This window comes from Myotis myotis, unplaced genomic scaffold (assembly GCF_014108235.1).
Source record: "Myotis myotis isolate mMyoMyo1 unplaced genomic scaffold, mMyoMyo1.p scaffold_m19_p_8, whole genome shotgun sequence".
Classification (NCBI taxonomy): Eukaryota; Metazoa; Chordata; class Mammalia; order Chiroptera; family Vespertilionidae; genus Myotis; species Myotis myotis.
The window spans coordinates 1,233,667-1,247,025 of record NW_023416390.1 but is presented as its reverse complement, the minus strand read 5'-3'; the positions used below and the strand labels follow the sequence as shown (position 1 = coordinate 1,247,025).

The 13,359-nt window shown below is 49.3% G+C and overlaps 1 protein-coding gene across 1 annotated transcript; it reads left to right on the top strand.

Moving 5' to 3' along the window:
* The first annotated feature begins 201 nt into the window (after positions 1 to 201).
* On the top strand, positions 202 to 13,004 carry ZSWIM2 (zinc finger SWIM-type containing 2). Its single transcript, XM_036318626.1, is given in 12 exon segments — positions 202 to 366; positions 1,783 to 1,859; positions 3,613 to 3,653; positions 3,988 to 4,198; positions 5,611 to 5,862; positions 6,557 to 6,641; positions 7,028 to 7,140; positions 7,583 to 7,636; positions 10,018 to 10,171; positions 11,975 to 12,591; positions 12,593 to 12,660; positions 12,663 to 13,004. Coding segments are annotated over 12 exon segments (1,926 nt in total). The 3' UTR covers positions 12,752 to 13,004.
* The last annotated feature ends 355 nt before the right edge of the window (positions 13,005 to 13,359 follow it).

Sequence of the window (13,359 nt, the reverse complement as noted above, 5' to 3'; positions counted from 1 at the left end):
GCGCCCCGCCCAGGGCTCCTCCTGCGCCCGCGGCGGCTGGTGCAGACCCTCCCGGCCCGGTCCCGGTCCCGGTCCCGGTGTCGACCCCGCGGGAAGGAGCCCCGCCCCCGCGCGGCGCAAGGCACGCCGGGACCCCGCGGTCCCCGCCCCGTCACCCCGGCAACCGGCGGCGCGTCGCCCGGACAACAGCCGGCGGCGGGGATGCTGCGCGGAGGCCCCTCCCAGGCTCCGCGGCGCCGACACCCGGGCCGCCGGCTGAGCCGCGAGCAGGACCGGGCGCTGCGCGGCAGCATCTACCTCCTGCGGGAGACCGGCCCGACCGGCTTCCTGCTGCGCGAGGAGGAGCCCGCCTTCCGGGACTTCCGAGTAACGGCCCCCGCCCCCGACCCCGACCGCCCGTCCCCCGGGCCGCCCCGCCCCGCCGATCCCGGTCCCCCTCCCCCGCCACCCCCGCCCCCCGCCTTCCGGGACTTCCGATATGACTTTAGAATAGAGTAACGGCCCCCGACCGCCGACCGCCCCTCCGATCCGACCCCGCCTGACCTTTCCCCCACCTCCCCCCGCTCCCCCATCCCCGAGGCCACGGGAGCTGCAGGCCCCGGGGAGGCCCAGGCGCAGGGACCTGTTGCTCGGAGATGGTCCGGGTGGAGCTGAGACCCGGGTCGCACCCGCCGGGGGAGGGCGCCCCGACCTGCGGGTGGAGAGCGGAGCCTGTGGTCTGAAGGCGAGGTCTGCGGGCGAAGCGACCTGAGACCGTCCGGCCCGCACCTGCCCCGCACCTGCCCCGCACCTGCCCCGCACCTGCCCCGCACCTGCCCCGCACCACACGACATGCAAAGTGTACCCTCTGTCTGCAGACCGGCTGTATTTGCTAAATATCCGAAATCGGTTTTCCCCGACCCATTAGTCACTCTCGAGCTAGTAAGACCCTCCAGAAAAGCCCGCGGATATTTGGAATATCCGCACATCCTACCCTCACCGCTCAACCAGCAGCCACCACGCCCCCCCAGCAGCTGGCCGGCGTGGAAACTGAGTGGTTCTATGCACTTGAAGCAGTGACTGCGGATTCCTCACCGGCTTCTCCCATTAGTGCATCCTTTGATCGCTGCTGCTTACAGCGCCGCACTCACTGTGCTCAGCCAAGACAGGCGTGGTGAACGCAATTAGTCTCCTTGGAGCAACTTAAATAAAATAAACTCACCCATTCCAATGCACCAGACGAACAAAAAGCCAAAATCTTAAAAAGGTCTTTAGCTTCGCTGCAAGGCAGGAGAGAGAGATTTTTTAAATTAACCTTCTTTCCCCTTGCCTGAGTATAGGCCATTTAAAAACAGTCTTGTGTGACCATGCACGTTGACGGAGGCGAAGGCCAAGGTGATGGGCGTGAGGCATCAGACGGCCTCAAGAACTAAGGTGCCCTGTAGCCGAGAGGAAACCCTTCAGAGTCACGGGGGCTGGATTACCCCTTGAAATCTCCTGTAATCTAATCATTTGTTCATTTAGCTTTACTCTAACCCAGTGGTCGGCAAACTGCGGCTCGCGAGCCACATGCGGCTCTTTGGCCCCTTGAGTGTGGCTCTTCCACAAAATACCACATGCGGGGGCGCGCGGACAGTGCGATTGAAACTTCGTGGCCCATGTGCAGAAGTCGGTATTTTGTGGAAGAGCCACACTCAAGGGGCCAAAGAGCCGCATGTGGCTCGCGAGCCGCAGTGTGCCAACCACTGCCCTAGCCCCACAAGCTGCCTGGAGCTTTAGAAAGTGTGCGTTTTTGCTTTCAAGGTTTTCCTCGGAAACCCGCACATCTGTAACTGCCCCACGTTTCAGAAAAGACGGGAGCTGTGCAGGCACATCTGCTGGTAAGTGGCAGCCACACCGCCTCCCACAGGGACAGCTGGGGCCTCCCACGGCGGGTGCCCTTCCCGGGGGGAGCCGTGCGGGGTGGAAGGAGGTCGGTGCTGGGGACGAATACAGGCAAAACGGTCCGGCCCATCAGTATACTCCAGCGTGTTTTATTCACTCGTAAGTGCGGCTTAACTTAAAACATACTACCACCTCTACGTGTTTTGAAGGTTAACATTTTTAATAAAAATCAATGTGTGTGTACTCATTACATACAAATATGAAATCGATAAGACAGGGAAAGACTCCCTGATCATTCACGTCATTGATAACTATGCGTTTGGTTAGCGTGTATTTTCTTTAGCTGATTGTTTTCCTTTCCAATAAGCATTTGACACTGTCTTTCCAGATAGAAGTAGGACTTAACTGGAGATTCTTCTATCAAATCTGAAATTTGTCCTCTAATGTCAGAACCTACTTGTAAGGGAATTCCAGAAATAAAGTAATAAATGTGCATTTAGTTTAACTCAATTCGTTTTGTTTATCTCCTATACTGATGTCAAAAAGTCATTCATTATATTATCATAGAAAATTTGTGATTGATATCTGAGAGAGAAAAAAATCAACAAGATTGTAAGAAAATACTGTGCCTCTCATATTTCTAATGCTTTTGTTTATAGGTTTTAAAAAAGTGTAACATCCGTTATTCCTAATGCTTTTATTTACCAAATTTTTTGTTTTGATCAGTTTTTACTGAGCATCTACTAACAAGTTACTTGCTCTGGTTAGCGTAAGGCTACCAAATATGGTCCTTTCAAAACTTGCTGTTTGCTTTTATTATTATTATTATTATCATTAAAATATCTTTTTTCCCATTTTTTTTTTCTGCCAGCTTCCTCAGGGCAAGGGCAGTCTTTCCTGTTACTTATGTCACGTAACTCAGGTTTTACTGTATATTAACTATAAACTGGATGGAAATATAATACAAGTATTTAATATACTGAAATATACTTAATATATTCAGTACAAATTTAATATATATATATATACATATATATATATATATATATGGTACCCACTTTTAAAAAATAGTCATATTCCATTTTCATTGGTAATTTTGAAAATATTTTTCCTGTACTACAGTACAATGGCTCATGTAGGAAAATAGCCATTTGGTGCTCTCTCCAGAAAATCACTCCATTTCTGGGAGGAGGAGACATCTGGGAAAGTTAAAGGGTCCTGTGAATCCCCGAATTCCCCCACTAGCCTCTCTGCAAAGAACCTGATGTCATGAAGAAATGCCTGGACCCCGTCCGGCAAATTCCTTTACTGTAAATCAGGGGTCCTCAAACTTTTTAAACAGGGGGCCAGCTCACTGTCCCTCAGACCGTTGGAGGGCCGGACTATAGTTTAAAAAAAACTATGAACAAATTCCTATGCACACTGCACATATCTTATCTTGAAGTAAAAAAACCAAACGGGAACAAATACAATATTTGTATTTGCATGTGGCCCGCGGGCCATAGTTTGAGGACCCCTGCTGTAAATGTCTTTCGTTTCCATTTATCATACTTTTTTCACACGTGCTCATTTTAAAACATAAATGTGACTGCTTTCATAACAAAGCTGGTGAGGGTCTTCAGTTTATCCTCTGCATCCAGTAGTGTGAATTCTAGAATGCCATTCCTACTCTAAAATTACAATGAGGTAATTTTTGAGCTCCTATCAGAAATAAATGTGTTGTTTTGTTTTTCTACTTGTGAATCTTAGGATCTTGTTGAAAAAATTCAAGCTTCCAAGGAATCATGAATGTAAGTTGTATGTGCTTTTATACAAACTATTTTGAGGTTCACAAATTATAATCCTACAATTAATCCAAAACCCTTCAAATGCACTCGTTGCACAGGCTCTGGTAGTAAGGAAAGTGAGGTACTGTCCACTCTTTTTATAAATCAGTCTTTTCTGACCGTTTGGCTCTGAAAGGAATACAAAACAGTGGTAAAGGTGATGTAGTCACTCACCCCGCACTGTCCTCCTGACACTGGAACGAAAGGCTGACTTGCAGCACAAGGCGTGACGTCTGTGCCACTCTCATGCTGCTGCTGGACTTTAACACGGGGTGTCGGGGGGGGGGGTGTCCGCTAGACGCTTTGCAGCTGGGCCTGGTGGAAGGAGAGATCGACGACCTGCTTCGGGGGGTGGGCCACCTGCCATCTGCCCCCAAACCAGCCAACGACCCGCGTGCGCACACGGAAGGCGACGGGGGCGCGAAGCAGAAGGAGGTCGGCCCGGAGGACATCTGCTCCATCTGCCAGGAGCTGCTGCTGGAGAAGAGGCTTCCTGTCACCTTCTGCAGGTGCTGTTTCCCGCCTGCACCTGTGAAAACATCCTAATGCCATGTGTTTGTAACCGACGCCGGGTGACACGCTGTCGGCAAACATCATACATGTAGACGCCGTGTTTCCTTGGTCTTCTCTTTTTTTGTCAAATATATTTTATTGATTTTTTACAGAGAGGAAGGGAGAGGGATAGAGAGTTAGAAACATCGATCAGCTGCCTGCTGCACACTCCCTACTGGGGATGTGCCCGCAACCAAGGTACATGCCCCTGACCGGAATCGAACCTGGGACCTTTCAGTCCGCAGGCCAACGCTCTAGCCACTGAGCCAAACTGGTCAGGGCTCCTTGGCCTTCTCTTGTCTCCTAATGTATATGTTGTGGGAGGTCCTGTTCTTACTCTGACTATTTCTGGGCTACATTTTAAAGGGTGAAAATGGAAACCTAACTCTACTCGTTTCACTTTAAGTTTATTAAAGTTGAATATTCTTGACATTTCTCTTTTAACACACGAATAAATGCCATGGTTTAGAGTAGTTACAGAGAGTTTTCCAAAAGTAAAGATTATTTTACTTTAAATAAGAAAGAAAATTCTGTTTTTCAGAGCTCTGTTTGTAAACCTAATAATTCAGAGTGTCACCCACGGTTCATTAAGTGTCACCGCCAGCTTTCTCGAAGGCAGCGGATTTGGAAAGTGTGGACAGCCGTTTGCGATGGAGCATTTTTTCATTCTTTGTTTTCCCTCCCGATCATTTTCCAAAATTGTGTCCACACGTAGTTTTCACCACTTCCCCAAACACTGTGTCTCTCAGGAGACGGTCACAGGGTGCTGCCGCATACCTCGGGGTTTCCAGAAAGAGAAGGTGGCAACCTGCCCCCAGCGTGCTTCTTATTTAAAAAGGGAGCAGGCCCTGGCAGTGTGGCTCCGTGGTGGAGCACCGGCCTAGAAGCCAGCAGCTCAGGGCTCCATTCCCGGGTTGCGGGCTCGGTCCCCAGTGAGGGGCGTGCAGGAGGCAGCAGATCACTGGTTCTCTCTCATCGATGTTTCTCTCTCTCACTCTCCCTTCCTCTCTGAAATCAATAAAAATATATATTTTTTAAAAAGTAATAATCACTATTATAATGTTCCTTTTTGTTAATACTATGTGCATTCTCACTTTACAAATGGAAGATATTTTCATGCTGCAAAATTTTTTACCACCATTTCGTTGAATGGGGGAGTTAGCTTGGAATTCTGATGCAGTAAATTAAAGATGACAGATTCGACAGACAGGAGAAGATAGAGTGGGCGTTGACGTAAGCAAACGCGTTGTAGCTGGAAGCTCGGGGTCTGTTTTTATGGGGAATAAAGAAGGTAGCAGAGAACATTGTCTTGACACACATTTGCAGAACCTTGTGTACACAGATGGCAACCTTGCTTCATTTCTCACAGGTTTGGCTGTGGCAATAATGTGCACATCAAATGCATGAAGATCCTGGCCAACTACCAGGACGCAGTGTCCAGCACATCGATGCTGAAATGTCCGCTGTGCCGGGAGGACTTTGCGCCCTTAAGCCTGATCCTGGAGGAATTCAAAAACGCCAGCAAACTGGTGACCGTGGCGGAGAAGGAACGGCTGGACAAGCAGCTGGGCATCCCCTGCAACGGCTGCAAGCGGTGCCCGATCCAGGGGCCATGTTACAAGTGAGTGGCCGCAGCCTGGGGCCCAGGCATCTGGCCGCCTCCCGCCTCCCCTCCTAATGGAGCGTTTTCCCTGCCCGATGGGCGATGGGCCTGTGGGCTCTGCATGCCTCCCCCCCACCCCCCAACCCCACCAGCGAAATGCCCAGTGGTACCGCCCTGGTTCTGGAGGAACTCCCAGCTCAGAGCCCTGCTCCGAGCCCCTCCCCCTCGCTCACAGCCCTTCCTTAGCCTGCGTCCCCTGGGCCAGCGTCAGCCCGGGCTCTCAGAGGGGACAGGACGAGGGGACACAGAAGAGGGGGGCGCTGTGAGCGGGAGGGCAGGCTCAGAGGTGCTGCCCCGCTTTCCCTGAGGTGAAGAGGGGGGTCACAGGAGGAGCAGGAAGGCGGGCGGCCGGGAAGGTGGACGGACAGGAGAGCACTCTCGTCCAAGAGGAAATACAAGCTCCTGGCCCCTGGATTTCAGCCACGGAGACCATCAGGCTTCTGTCTTACAAAACAATAACTAATAAGCAGGCATTGCTCAGGCTGCTACCTGTGTTGACGCTTGTTACCATAGCAACAGGAAACTAACACAAGGTGGGACATTTAGACGGGGCCTCCTCGGCACATCTGCCTGGTTCCCAGGAAATTCTGGCCAGAATTCTTCATCCCAAACCATCCAAATAACTGGGTTTTCCTTGCGTGCGCGTGTCCAGGTGCACCCAGTGCGAGGAGTACCACCTGTGCCAGGACTGCTTCCGCAGCTGCAGCCACGGCTCCCACGCGTTCACCTTCCGGGAGGTGAGTGTCCCCGAGGGACACCGTGTGGGTCCCCTGGGAAACGGAATGAAGTGCATCTGAGAACAGCAGGACTGGATGGCACTCTGGAGAAGAGTGACATGAGACTGAATAGACACCAAGGACCTTACTCTTTGGAGAGCTCTTTCCCACAGGGACGTGCCGGGCAGTCGGTACGTACATTTGTGATCTGTAAAACCCAGCACAGTAGCAGCGTTGTACACAGCCGTCAGGACAGCCATCGGACCTGACGATGCATTCTTAAAGAGATCTGACCATTACAGACTGAGTTTCATATCATGTTACTGACATGCAGCCTATGAACTTTAATTCGCAAAATAAAAGTGTTTGTGATCGGCACAGAAACATGTACGTTTTCTCTATTACAGAAGAGAAATCAAAGATGGAAATTGCTAGAAAAGAGATCAGATGAGACTGGAAAATACAGAGACATTAGCAATGACATAGAAGAACAGACACCACATTTTCAAGAAAAGCCAGGGTGAGCTTCTCAGTGAAATTTCGTGGAGGGCATGGGGTACTTATGTAACGATTGAGTTTGACAAGTTTCATTCAGTCCTTTGTTTGATAAATACATACTGAGTCCTCATTACAGGCCAGGGGACATTGCCGTAAGCAGGTGGGGAGCGAGGCCTGGGGTCAGACGGCATAAACCCAGGCCCTGGGCAGCCAGGTCGGCTGCCTGCCTTCGGGCAGTGACATCTGCTTTGCAATGGGGATGATTCTAAAACCAGCTGCGCAGGACTTCTGTGAGTCTGAAGGGAGTTAACACACACGGCAAATATTCCAATCACGTCGTCATTAGTATTAATTCTACCAGAGGTTGCACTAGGTCCTGGGGAAGTAGTACAGTAATTAAATGATCCTCTTAATAAATGTAAAATTAAAACTGACACATTATGTATGCACCCCTATGTTCACAGCAGCACCATTTACAATAGCCAAGATCTGGAAACAGCCCAAGTGCCTGTCAGCAGGTGAGTGGATAAGAAGGCTGTGGGTCCGCTTACACCATGGAACACTATGCAGCAGTAAAAAGAAGGCTCTCTCACCCTTTGAGAAGCATGGAGGGACCTGGGGAGTATCATGCTAAATGAAATAAGCCAGTCAGAGAAACACAAGTATCACATGACCTCACTCATATGTGGAATCTAATGAACAAAATAAACCGATGAACAAAGTAGATCCAGAGACATGGAAGCATGGAACAGAGTGATGACTTTCAGAGGGCAGGTGGGGGTGGGTGGGAAGAGATCAACCAAAGACCTTGTATGCGTGTATGCACAGCCCATGGACACAGACAATAGGGTGGGGCAGCCGGGGGGAGCGGGAGTGTGGGCTAGAAGGGGTCCATGGGGAAAAGGGGGACACATGTAATACTGTCAACAGTAAAGTTTGAGATAATAAAGTGGTTTAAAGAGAAAGAAGAAAAGGACCCCTGCAGGGGGATTTGAGATCTGCTCTGACGTGGTTGGCCCTGCGGGAAGGCGGTCCCTGGGCCTCACCCCCCCCCCCCCGCCCCCGCCCCCGCCGCCCCCTCTTGCAGGGAGAGTGCCGAGCAATTGGCTGTGATCAGAACACAGACGGGACTGTTCTCCAGTGGGCAGGCCCCCAGACCTTGTGTCATACCCCTTAACTACTAAAAAAATCGAAGTTGCTGCTTTTATTAACCTACTACCTACATTGTAAAATATATGCAAAAGGTCATTTTTAAAGGGTGGAATAAAATTGAATACTTTTTAAAAAATAATTTCAGTGAATTAATCAAACAAAATGTATATATATACACTGAGTGGCCAGATCATTATGAACACCCCATCAGGACTTCATTGGCACTTCCAAAAATACTGAATATTGAAAACTTCCTAAGCAAATACTCTCAAGGTTTTATTATTATTATTATTTGCATAACTAATTCACTTCATTGTACTGATGGGGTGGTCATAATAACCTGGCCACTCAGTGTATACTAGAGGCCAGATGCACAAAATTCGTGCAGGAGTCGGCCTTCCTTCCCCCCATCTGCCTGCACCGGCTTTCCTCTGGCACCTGGGACCTGTTCTTCCCTCCTGCCACTGGCAGGCACCTGGGACCCGGGCTTCCCTCGCAGCCCTGGCTTCATCCAGAAGGTCGTCCGGAAGGACGTCTGGAAGGACATCTGGTCTAATTAGCATATGACGCTTTTATTATTATAGATACACATAACCCAGGGGATATTTAGCCCATGCCCTGTGGGCACTTTGGGGACCACCGCCCTTCATGCGCCCATACAGAGGCTCTGCCTCCTTTCCCTGGGCCCTGGGCCCTGGCCGAGGGGATGAGGAGCCGTAGGGCTCAGGGTGCGGGCGATGTGCGGGGAGGCCAGCGAGCATTGGCGGCGGAAGGACATTGGAGACAGAGAGCGTGCCACACAGGAGGGAGACTCGGGGGTCAGGGGACGCTGAGCCGATGGAAACGGGCACATCTTCCCTGGGACTCCGTGGCTTTGGTGAAAGCGGGCCCTGCAGCCGCCGGTGCATCTATGGAGGAGCAGGAGCACGGCTGTTCCCAGCGGCTTCTGAGTACAAGGGAGGCCTTCGCCCTCAGCTCTGCTGGCTGTGACTCTGGGTGCAAAATGGGCCTGGTCCTTTCAGAGCCTCAGCCACCCGGTCCGGCAATACCGATGGGGTCAGCGTCCCCCCCGGGAAGTGAGGGCGTCAGGCTAGTGCACTAGGTCCTGCGGGCTTATCACAGTGGCGGGAACATCTAACGCGGCCAGTGAGCGCCTTCCTTCCCACCAGACGGAAGAGCCAGTTGAGTCGTATGCTCTTACAATATATATATATATATGTATATTTCAGCCTGAGTCTGTTGGCTCAGACTGAAATAATTGGTATGATTCTCATCAAAATTCTGCTCTGGTTTTCAGGTTACTATTTTAAATTGAAATGACTAAATTTCATTCTTTTTTAAAAATGTTTTTATTGATTTCTTTTAGAGAGAGAGAAGCAGGGAGAGGGATAGAGAAACAGAAACATCCATTATGAGAACCATGGATCGGCTGCCTCCTGCAGGCCCCCCCCCCCCCCCACTGGGGATCGAGCCCACAACCCGGGCCTGTGCCCTGACCGGAATCGAACCCTGACCTCCTGGTTCCTAGGTCGATGCCACACTGGCTGGGCCTGCACTTGATTCTTGATGACGTTGATGTGAAAGTTGGTTCCTCCTTGTTCAGGATCAAGACAATAGACTTTGTAGAACGGTCTGCCGTCCGAGAAAGCAGGTGTTTGTTCATTACGCTGTGGAGGCGGCTCCCTTTTGGAGGAGCCTCCTGATCGGGGCGTCCCGGACCAGCACTCACGTCCGCTCACCCCCCCAGCCAGGTGCACACGCCGAGGCCCGCGGTGCGGTCGCTGCCCCTGCTGATGATCACGAAGAACAGCAAGCTGCTGGCGCCCGGCTTCCAGTGCCGCCTCTGCCTGCAGGCCTTCCGCCCCGGCCAGTACGCCAGGCTGCTGCCCTGCTCCCACAAGGTGGGTCCCCCGCCGCGCCCACGCTCCCTGCGGCCGGCTCTCCAGGCGAAGGGGCCACAGAAGCCTCCCCTTTCTCTCCGCGGTTGCACGTGCAGATGTTCAAATGGAGCGGAGTCTGTAGAGGAGCCGAGAGACCATCGAAACGGCGGCCTTGCCCCTAAGAGCGGACTCCTCTCGATCAGGGCTCGCTTCTGTGCGTACTGTCCAGGAAAGAGAGGCTGGCCCTTTAAGTTAGAGTCTCGCATCTACTGTAGTTATCGGTCAAAATGACAGATATTAGATTTTATGTGTATATTTTATTGATTTCAGAGCGGAAGGGGAAGGGACAGAGAGATAGAAACATCAATGATGAGAGAAAATCATGGATCGGCTGCCTCCTGCACGCCCCCGCCCCCTTGGGGATGGAGCCCTAGGCAGTGGTGCCCTGACTGGGAATCAAACCGTGACCTCCTGGTTCCCAGGTCGATGCTCAACTACTGAGCCAGGCCGGCCGGATCAGAATACTAACTTTTTAATGTATTTTTATGAGTCTTTGGAGGAAACAGAGATGCTTAACTTGACAGAGTTGGTTATCATTTCAAATGAACTCACTTGAAATATTGGAGTGTAATGTTGCTTATCGCCATGTAGTTGGTAACCAGATTTTTCCTAAAATAAACTTACTTATTTTAGTTTAGTTTTCAGTTGTTTTAGTTTTCAGTTTGCCTTCAGTATTATCTCGCATTAGTTCCGGGTGCAGCATGGAGCTTAGGCAGCCATCGCCTTGACCGGTGTCTCCCAGTAGTTCCAGGGCCCGCCTGGCACCGCCATGGTGCTGACAGCACTGTCGGCTCTGTTCTCTCTGCGGGACTTTAATCCCCGGGACCATTCTGCCGCTGCCGGTACAGAAACACACGCAGACACAGAGGACGGACTGATGGCGGCCGAGAGGAGCGGGTTGAGGAAGGTGAAGGCAGTAAGAGTACCAACTGGTGGAATGAAATTGTTCCAATAAACAGACATGGATAGCTGTAGAGTCACCCTTAAGATGTCTGACTGTTTTTCGCCCCAACAACGTGATTTATTTTATCTCACCATCATCAGACCAATAGTCAACCCTTGTTGGCTGTGACTTTTTTTTGTTATTTAATCATTTTCATTCATTAGAAAGAGTAAAATTAATGGCTTAGATAAGTAGTCTTAAACAAAATTACATAAATAATACCCATAATAGGCTTCCCATTTCAATGTTGAAAATGGACATAATAATATAGGTATATTACATTTTATGAAAATAAAATAGACTTATAATAATACTATAAGATATGCCACATTTATCGTGGTTTTCTGTTTTGTTTTCAAAAAACGCATAACCCATAACCAATTACATTTTTAAGAGAACCTCTTCAACATGTTTTTATAAAACTTGGTAAGTTATGATTACCTTTCATTTTTGCTAGTTTTAATAGTAACTCAGTAATGAAACAGGAAAATTTGCATAGATTATATATATATATATATATGCCAAATATTCTAAGTGACCAATTAGTCGACTGCTCAATAAGTCGCTATGATGCACACTGACCATCAGGGGGAAGATGCTCCGACCGGTAGGTTAGCTTGCTGCTGGGGTCCAGCCGATCCGGACTGGGCAAGACGGGCCAGACACGCCGTGGAGCCAACCTCCCACAGCCCCTCCCCAACCTCTAAACTATTTCTTCTAATTAATTTCCTTTCAATGTGCACGAATTCGTGCACCGGGCCTCCAGTAACATTATAAGCAAGAGATTCATACCCTCAGTTAACTCATAACCTTTTTTTAAGTTTCACAGGAAATGTATCGACAGCTGGTTATTCCACAAGTGCAACGCCTGCCCCATTGACGGACAAGTCATCTACAACCCTCTGCTCTGGAAAGACACAGCCGTGAATGGACGCGGACATCGCTCCGTCCCAAACACAGAGGCCGCCCACCTGTGGAAGCAGGAGGAACCAGGGCTCTTTGTTCCTGGTACCGGGTTAGTCGTAAAACAACACGGAGCTTGGACTTTGCCTAGCATCCACCAACGCAACTCTGAAACGTCAAAGACCCCTCAGCGTCCCACAGACACCCACCAGGAAATGACCACAGGTGACCTGTACTCTATCAACGTAGACGATGCAAATTCAAGAAGATTAATCTACGAGTATAAAATCAGGCAGCATTTCCCCCGGTATTTTCACGACTTACCCACGGGATCTTTTGGGAAAATACCATCTCAAACATTTCTTCCTTCTATCGCTCGCGAGAATAACGTCTGTCCCCCTGGAACGGGGGGCCCCCGGGTCAACGACGCCGGTCAAAGCCAGAAGCTGACCAAAGGCTCTAAACGTATCAACCACAATCTGAAGAAGATTCTTGGTGCCAACCTCAGAGAGGAAAACAGGAGACCAAATACCTCCAGAAGATTCCGATCTTATTGTCAGTTGGGGTACAACTGAGCTTGGTTTGTCTACGAGGCGTGCTAACTGTGTGGGGAACTTAGAAATAAATGCCATCATCAGTCAAGAAGGCCTGTGCCTCACCCTTTATATAAAACACTGGAAGGAGTTCAGTTATGAAAATACACGTTTGGCTAACATCAGAATTTTCTAATATTTGGATATTGAACATAAAATGTTTTCTTTGTAGAACATAAAGCAATACTTTGACAAATGGGTATAAAATTCTCTGTTGTCATTTTGCCTATTTGTCCATGAAGAACTAACTACACATAAAGGAAATTAGTTCACTCTTTATAAGACTTAAAGTGTTAGGTGTTTTGATGAGTATGTTCAGGATGTTATGATTATGAATATTTTTTGAACTTTTATATCTGACTTTATGCTGATTAAAATAATTATTATTACTTAAATGAAGGAAGGAGATTTTTCTTGTATTGAATCACTATTTTCAAACATTCCACTTGATAGCATAGAATGGGATTCTTTCCACATACGTGTGGGATGCTAGTAGAGAAAAACAACAATGCCGTAAAATTTACTTTCCGCTAAAAGAAAGATATCGACAATATTCCTGTACTAGTCAAACTTATTAATGATAGCTCTGCCATCACTGGGTTTTCTTACTACAGTAGTAAAGCACACACAGAACATTCCGCCCACAGCCTGCTCAGAGTAGTGATTCCGTGTACCTTTCTGTAGGACGTTCGGATGGGCCAGAGAGCAGG